At 42.7% G+C, this 9,004-nt stretch overlaps 1 protein-coding gene across 1 annotated transcript; it reads left to right on the forward strand.

Moving 5' to 3' along the window:
* The first annotated feature begins 6,552 nt into the window (after window positions 1-6,552).
* Window positions 6,553-7,911, forward strand: LOC107640545 (uncharacterized). Its single transcript, XM_016344059.1, has one exon. The coding sequence runs from the start codon at window positions 6,553-6,555 to the stop codon at window positions 7,909-7,911; it is 1,359 nt and encodes a 452-aa protein (XP_016199545.1).
* Window positions 7,912-9,004: the final 1,093 nt, after the last annotated feature.

Genomic DNA, 9,004 nt, shown 5'->3' on the forward strand with positions numbered 1-9,004 from the left:
TGGGTGGAAGCAATTCCTACCCGTACTGATGAAGCTAACGTTGTTATCTCCTTTGTTAGAAATCATATTATCTGTCGCTTTGGATCACCACGAGCAATCATGAGTGATCAAGGCACTCATTTTTGTAACAAGAGATTGATAGGTCTACTGAAGAAACATGGCATTGTGCACAAGGTAGCAACAGCTTACCATCCCCAGACCAATGGGCAAGCAGAGGTGTCTAACAGAGAGATAAAGCGCATTCTGGAGAAGATTGTCAAGCGTCATAGGAAGGACTGGAGCACCAGACTTGTAGATGCGCTTTGGGCTTATCGAACAGCATACAAGACACCCATTGGAATGAGTCCATTCCGCCTAGTCTACGGAAAGGCTTGTCACCTCCCAGTGGAGGTGGAACACAAGGCTTTTTGGGCGGTACGGGAATGCAACATGGGATTTGCGAAGGCCGGTACTGAAAGGAAGCTGCAACTAGCAAAACTAGAGAACCTTCAACTCGAAGCATTTGACAACTCCAGGCTATACAAAGAGAGGGTAAAGGCTGTACATGACAAGCATATCAAGAGAAGAGAGTTCAGACCTGGGGAGCTGGTTCTCCTTTACAACTCCAGGTTGAGGCTCATGCCAGGAAAGCTGAGATCAAGGTGGGAAGGACCCTATAGAGTAGAGAAGGCAGAGCCATACGGAGTCTTTCACCTGAGTCATCCCGCAAGCTCCCAAGTTCATCAGAGTCAATGGCCACTGCTTGAAGCTGTATCATGGTGAGAAAATGAAGGACAACAAGGAGCTGGAGATCTTCCTCTTGGAGGATCCACCAACAGAAGAAGACTGAGCTTGTGGACCGTCCAACTTAAGGATGTAAAAGGAAAGTGCTAGGTTGCAGACAACCCACCATGGTATGATCGTCCCTTTTCATTCCTAGTTTTATTTTATTTTGTTTTTATCAATGTTCATTCATAATTTCTACATAATCACCTGCATTCTGCCTAAGAAAAAAAGGTGTTCGACGCGCAAGCGTCTCTGACACGTGCGCGTCATGCGTGAATTCGCAACACCAAGAAAATAAACAGAGAGTTACGCAGAAGTGGCGTAGGAAGCGTGCGTTGTGCACAAGCAAGCCCACGCGTACGCGTCCATCACGCGTGCACGTCATTTGCAACCTTGACACTCCACGCATACGCGTCAAGCACGCGCACGCATGGATAGGGAAATCGGCGTAATTAGCATGCTAAACAGAGAGTTGTGATGGTCTGGGGCTGGTACTGTGCTAGAGGCACAATTTTCATCATGCGTACGCATCCTTGATGCGTGCGCGTTTTCACTTGATGGCCATCCACGCGTGCGCGTGCGTGACGCGCACGCGTCGTATGCAATTATGGCCCCAACCCAGAACGAACAGAGAGTTGTGCATGCACGGGGCTGCCTTCGCGCAATTCGCACAACCCAGGGCACGCGCGCGCGTGCCAGACGCTTACGCGTCACTATCAATTTTATGCGACCCACGCGTACGCGTGCCGTACGCGTATGCGTCGCATGCGCCGCATGGTTAAACCAGTACGCCGCCCAGATTTCAATTATTCCCTCCCCCAATCCTAATTCTCTTTCCATCCTAACTCTTCCTTATTTCTTCTTCCTTCCTTCTTCTTTATTCCTTCTTACTATCTACTACTTTCTTCTTCCCTTCTTAATCTTCTCCCTCAGGTTTCTTTTCTTCCTCTCCTCTACTCTTTCCTTCTTCTTTCAATTATTGCATTATTTATTTTTTCTTTCTTCTCAATTTTTCTTTTAGCTTAGTTATTTATGGTTTCTTTTTCATGCATTTTTATGTTGGTGTTGGAGCTTTTTTTGGGTGTTGTTTTATTATTTTGAACTTGTGGATCTTATGAGGAGTAATTTGAAAATTGACATTTTATTAAGGAATCTCATATACACTTGGAGTGATTATTTTTAATTCCTATTTTCACATTGCACGCCAAGTGTTTATGGAAAAGCTCTCATGGCATTTTGAATCTTATTTTATTCCACTCTTACACTTTAATGCCTCTTTTTCACACCACTTGTACTCCACATGTATTTGGAATTATCATTCACAATTATCATCATACAAGTCCTCTTTAATTTGGCACATTTAATAATTGATGCTTGAGTTATGCTTCTCATGCCTATTACTTGCACGCTTTTACCCTCCTGCATCTAATTATTATGAATTGCCTTCTTGCTCTTAATTGATGTCTTACCTACATGTTGTAGCTACCATGTATTTAAGCTATCATCTTTTCTTTGGAATTTATTATTATCTAGATTTCCCTCATTCCAATTGTTAGTACTCTATGTATGATTTTAATCCTCTTTCTTTGTTCTTTTTAGGATGGCCACTAAAAAAGGAAAGGAGAAAGCTTCTAATAAGACACCAGCAAGGAGAGGAACTAAGAGAGCACCGGCTAAGGCGCCACCATCTACCAGCGTCAAGCCGCCAACAAAGTGGGTAAAGAGGATCATTAAAGTTGATGAAGCATAGAAAGCCTTTTTCGCACGGGACTCCACATAGTTCACTAACCGTTATTGCAAACAGATGTTCCCCATCCTAGCCGAGAGGAACTACAACAATGAGAATCTACTCATCGTCCCAACAAACTTTGTTGATTTTGTGGAGCCCCGAATTGAGAGGAGACAGTGAGAATTTTTGAGGAGGCAGTCGCGGGAAGCCAACTTATCATGGGTAGTTGAATTCTACTCCAACTTCTACTCGCCTACCCTGTAGACTGTCTATGTTCATCAACAGCAAGTTCCTGTCTCCGAGAGTGCCATACAGAGAGCACTGGATCTTCCACCTAGCCCAGAGGGATTGGATGTATATCAAGAGGCCTCTCTTAAGCGCCAGATGTATCAGTTCGATTGGGCCAGTGTCCTTGGAGTTATAGCCCAACCTGGCAGCACCTGGATCTATGGGCAGCACCGGTCAAAACCAAAGAGCATCTCAGCCCAATCACTTACCTTGGAGGCTCACGTGTGGGCACAGATTATGTCCCACTATATCTTTTCGAGCACTCACGAGTCCACCTTCACAGTGGACCTGGCTGTTCTCATCTGGTGCATCCTGACAGAGCAACCTCTCAACCTACCTCGACACATCCGGCAAGCCATGGGACACGTGCAGATTGCGAGTAACCTACCTTCCCCGCATTGGTTTCAGATTTAGTCTCTGCAGCAGGTGTGTCCTATCGGGCAGGCGACACGAAGGTCATGATCCCAAGGGCCGATCAGTATGTCCTGAATGGGAAGTACATCAGGCCACCAGTTCCCTCTATGAGCCAGCCTGCAGGCTCATTTTTGGACACTCCTCCTTCTTCTAATCCACCTTCATCCACACCACAAGCACCATCCACCCATCAGATATTCCTTCAGATCCTTGAGAGGTTCGACCGGCAAGACCGGCGGATGGAGCAAATGGAGCGCCATAACAAGCGCCGATACAACTATCTGAAGGAATTTATCGTTGGTAACCACCCACCTCCAGAACAGAAGGACACCCCGGATTCCCCTTCACCCAATAGCACAGGGAGCCATGGCAAACCAAACAGTGGAGGCGATGCTTCCAGCCCTACCTTGCTCCTTACTGATGGCACGGAGGACCGTGCCAAGCTTTAAGTGTGGGGAGGTCAGCCCTTGACTTCCAGAGGTAATTTTTCTCTCTTAATGTGAACATTTTACTTTTTCTTTTGTTAGATAGGATAGATTGCATGGTAATAACTGCTTGCATGTATGTTCTGCTTGGTTAAAATAATGAGTTTCTTTTCAAGACCCTAGTTTATAGTATTTCACTAATTCAAATTAAAAAAAAAATTGTTAAACTTGTTTGAAAATTGTAATTCGGAACATGAATTATAGCTAAGAACACACAACCTATGAGATTTTAAACTTAATTATATGGTTACATTATTTAACCATGAATTTTATTCTTGTGTGTTTTCTTCCCTATGATTGCAATCTATAGTTTGTTCCATTCTATATGTCCATTGTTTAGTGTATTTGCATGCATACATATGATTGAGGCCATTAATTGTTATTAGCTCACTTATCTCAAATAGCCTACCATTTCAGTTACCCTTGTTTGCCACTTTCAGCGTTTTAATCCCCATTTGTTCTATATTTTACCACATCACTAGCCTTAAGCGAAAAAATAATTAGTTACCCCATTTGAATCTTTGGTTAGCTTAAGATAGAGATTGTGTGTCAACTAAGTGTGGAGAATTATGGAAACTCAGGATAATAAGAATGTGTTGTGTTTTATTGACAAAATTATTGGGAATTTGGGTGCATACTCATGTGAGACCAGAAAAACCATATGCATTGATATGTTATGTTTGCTTTCTTGTAGTATAGTGGTAAGTATTCCCGCTGTCACTCGGGTGACCCGGGTTCGATATCCGGCAACGGCGCCAAAAATTGACGGGCGAAAAATTGCCGATTAAGAATTTATAATAAGAACAGCGTTGCAAGTACAGTTCTTAACCGATGAAAACTCCGCTTATCAATTTAGAAAGAATTGTCACAAATTGAGAATAAATTACTGGGAACAGAATTCTCAGGTCGTCTCCCAACGAGTTGACAAAAGAGTGCTATTTTATTAGTTAGGAATTTTTTGAGAAATTTTTAGAGTTGGAGAATGGAAAAATAATTGATTGTAAATTAAAGCAATGAAAATTAACAAGAGGTTTTATATATTCGCTATATTGCTACTCGCCCTGTTTTGTAATCATTCATTGTAATTCATTTTTTTAATAGTATAATATTCAGTTTCCTTTCTCTTTAACTTCTTTTTCTACGATATTTTATAAGGACTTTGTTAGGTAAACAATGATTTTTGTGAACAATGTGAATAATAAATTTTAAAATTGGCCTAGTAAAACAAAAATACATTATACTCCCAAATTATCCACATAAATCTTAATATTAGGATAATCATACGCATACTTAGTGAATTGAACATCTGATATATCCATTATTCACATTGTTTAGTATTTTCATTGTTTACCTATAATTTTCCATTATAATCATCAAACTCAATCTCAGATAAAATGTTACAGCTTCGGTATTTTGTGAACTTCTAATAGTTTACTTGAGTGGGTAAAAAATAGATTTGGTAGCATTAAAATTCATTTTCTCAAAGCTAACGAGTACTATCACCTTCTATCTCAACATATTTATCCAATTCGTTTTTAACTGTTCTTAATCTGAATAATAATTATAGTCCGGAGTAGCTATTTTTAAATTTTTATTCAAAATGAAACAAATTGAAATTACACTTAAACATTTAAGATAAAACTAGAGTTTTATCCATCAAATTAGAGAAAAAGATTCAAAATATTGGATGTACATCTATATATTCTAATTCTGCACACTTTCCGCCGGAAAATTAGCATAACAAAATGGCAAAAAGAAAGTGAAAAAATTGGGAGAGGGGAAAATTTGTTTGGTTTCATAAAAGGTATAGCATCACATGTTGTGTCTTATCTTGTCTAGAAGAACCGTAGAAATGAAATTCTATGATCGAGACACACCTTGAAAAACTTCGAGAGGAAAAGGACCATATTGGTCACTATCATATGCTTTTATTAGTCCCATGTTCATGCATATTGCACGGCATGTCATTTCACACTATAATAATCCTTTCATGTGTTAAGTGTGAACGCTTTGTTCCCCTTTCTTTTTCATCTTTTTTTTTACCACGTTGCAATACATAGAGGATAACTCATTCAATGTCCTTTCTTGACCATGCTTATTGTTCCTGTGTTAACCTAGCTAGGAAGATACAGTGTGAGAGGAAGAATATAAAATTTGGGATGGAAGAAAATTTAAATCGAGTTAGTCAAATTTCTGTTAACAGAATTTAGACCCGTCGCTAATTCAATTTGAATAAAAAAATATACAGTACAAGAGATACATACATGACTCGAGGTCATTCATGCTTATGTTCAACTTCTAATATAATATGATATAATATTTGATACGTCACCCTTATCCTCGGTTGCGCAATAAGCTCGGCACGTGAATCATAAAGCTCGGTCCCGTATCAGCCGTCCGAAAAGCTCGGCAGAAGAGCAGGACTGAAACAGCATCACTTAACCGAAAATAAGAAACGTGCCTAGCTAGTTTATAGCACCAAAACAGAATATCATAACCAACCTCCAAACTAGGACTTATCCACTAACGGGTAAAAATAACTTCTATAAAACCGAGCCAATATCCTCGGTTACGATCAGGTTCGATCACTCTCATTCTTCTACTCTTTACTCTTAACTCACTCACTGAGAATCATTACTGACTTGAGCGTCGGAGTATCTTGTGCAGGTATTCCCGCCGCGGTGTTTGACTTCCGGCCGACGTAAAGCTCTTCCCTTTTATTGGCAATCTGCTCGGAAGCGCTTAAGCTCGGCCTCCCTAGTGTTCAGACGAACCACTTGGCGCCCACCGTGGGGCCCGGAGTACATCTAACCCCATTTTTTCCTTCGTTTAGTCTTCTACTTTATTTTGCAGGATTCCTGATCCTCGGACATGGCTGACAAGGAAAACCCACAACTCTCACAGGATGACCTCCTGGCTCAAATCGCCGAGCTTCAGGCGGAGGTACGAAGAATAGCCGAGCTCTCAACACAGAACAATGGAGAGAACTCCAAAGGCTCGGCTCAAAGTGCTACGGACCCTTTAAACATCGTCCCGCCAAAGGAAAAGCTCACCCTCGACAACCCTTTCTCCGAGGAGATCACAAATTACCAGATGCCAAAAAACTTTACGCTACCCACCGCGCTGGAGCCGTACAAGGGGTTCGGCGACCCCCGAGCCCATGTGAAGAAGTTCCAATCAATGATGTTTTTCAACGGCCCTAACAATGAACCCGTCCTCTGCCGAGCATTCCCCATGTACCTAGATGGTGCTGCGTTACTCTGGTTTTCTAAACTTTCTGCAGGTTCGGTTTCCTCCTTTGAAGACCTCGCCAGATCATTCATTGATTATTTTGCTGCATCAAGAATCTATGTACATGGCTCGGACTATCTCGGCACCATCAAACAAGGTCAGCACGAGAGCCTGAAAGACTACATGACCAGATTCGCTGACGCCACTATGGAGATCCAAGACTTGGACCCGGCCGTTCACCTGCACGCTCTCAAGGCCGGCCTCAGGCCTGGCAAATTTCGGGAGACTATTGCCATTACAAAGCCTAAGACGCTAGAGGAATTCCGAGAAAGGGCGGCAGGTCAAATGGAGATCGAAGAACTCCGAGAAGCCCAAAAGTCGGACAAACAACCACATCGGAGAGATGAAGAAAGAACTCTCAGATCGCCAGGCAACAGGGACACTAAGAAACCTCCCAAGCCCACGTCAAAGTACAACACATACACCAGATTCAATACCAGAAGAGAAAACATCATCAGAGAGATCTTCAACGCCAAAATCATAAAGCCACCAGCCCGAGCAGGAAACTACCAGGATCAAAGGTTCGTCGACAAGACAAAGCATTGTGCCTTCCACCGGAAGTTCGGTCACACTACGGACGACTGCATGGTCGCGAAGGACCTCCTGGAAAGGTTAGCACGCCAAGGGCTCCTGGACAAATATATCGAAACCCGGAAGGGCAGAGGAGGAAACTCGGAAAGGGTAGAGCATAAGCAAGCAATGGCCGATGATAAAAAAGACAGGACAACTTCTGATCCACCAAGAGGAGTCATTAACCACATATCGGGGGGATTCGCAGGCAGAGGAGAAACAAGCTCGGCCAGAAAGCGAAGCTACAGAGCGATGCTAGCGATCGAAGGAACCATACAACCAAGGAAGGACAAAGAACTAGACGTCACAATATCCTTCACCAAGCAGACTTCAGATCAGCAAGCCCTAACCTCGACGACCCCGTGGTAATTTCCATCCAGGTCGGAGAAATGTTGGTAAGAAAAACATTGTTGGATCCAGGTAGTAGTGCTGACGTTTTATTTTACTCTACTTTTACAAAAATGAAATTATCAGAAAAATTGATACAACCCTCCTCCGGAGAGCTAATTGGGTTCTCCGGAGAGAGAGTCCCCATAATGGGACACATATGGCTAAAGATCACAATGGGAGAAATCCCTATGTCAAAGTCAATCGATATTCAATACCTAATAGTAAACTGTTACAGCCCTTACAATATTATACTTGGAAGACCCGCCCTGAATATATTCAGGACAGTGGTGTCCACATTACATCTGTGTGTCAAGTTCCCAACGCAGGAAAACAAGATCGCTATGGTGTATGCCGACCATCAAGAAGCTCGACAATGCTACAACGCTGGCCTAAAACCAGTTCAAACAAACAGGAAGCTCGGCCCCAGGTACAAGCAATCCACACATCTGCCAACACAGCGACGCTAGCCGACCTTGACCCAAGGGAAGACCTCGGTGAAAGACCTCGGCCAATGGACAATCTTCAACAAGTAACACTAACAGCAAATGACAAACAATGCACATATGTTGGAGAAGAACTAGAAGGGGCAGACCGAGCAAGACTCATTCACATACTATGCAAGAATGCCGATCTTTTCGCATGGACACCAGATGACATGCCCGGAATAAACCCAGAAGTCATCTGCCACAAGCTAGCAATCGACAAAACAATCCGACCAATTGCACAGAAGAAAAGGAACCTCGGAGAGGAGAAAAAACGAGCAGCGCTTGAAGAAACCCAGAAGCTCCTCAATGCAGGCTTTATCAGAGAAATTCGCTTCACCACATGGTTGTCCAACGTGGTAATGGTAAGAAAGAGCTTAGGTAATGCCCTTTGGCCTAAAGAATGCAGGTGCAACATATCAAAGGCTAATGGACAAAGTATTCCAGCAGCAGATAGGCCGCAATATGGAGGTCTATGTAGATGACATGGTAGCCAAAACACCTATGCAGGGGTCACACTGTGACGACTTAGTAGAAATATTCAAGCAACTCCGAGCATATAACATGAGGCTCAATCCAGACAAATGTGC

Source organism: Arachis ipaensis, chromosome B5 (assembly GCF_059453495.1).
Source record: "Arachis ipaensis isolate K30076 ecotype BB chromosome B5, ASM5945349v1, whole genome shotgun sequence".
In the NCBI taxonomy this organism is placed as follows: Eukaryota; Viridiplantae; Streptophyta; class Magnoliopsida; order Fabales; family Fabaceae; genus Arachis; species Arachis ipaensis.

Bases quoted from the DNA above. Each gene is read 5' to 3' on its own strand.
- LOC107640545 (XM_016344059.1), top strand. From the start codon at position 6,553: ATGGCTGACAAGGAAAACCCACAACTCTCACAGGATGACCTCCTGGCT.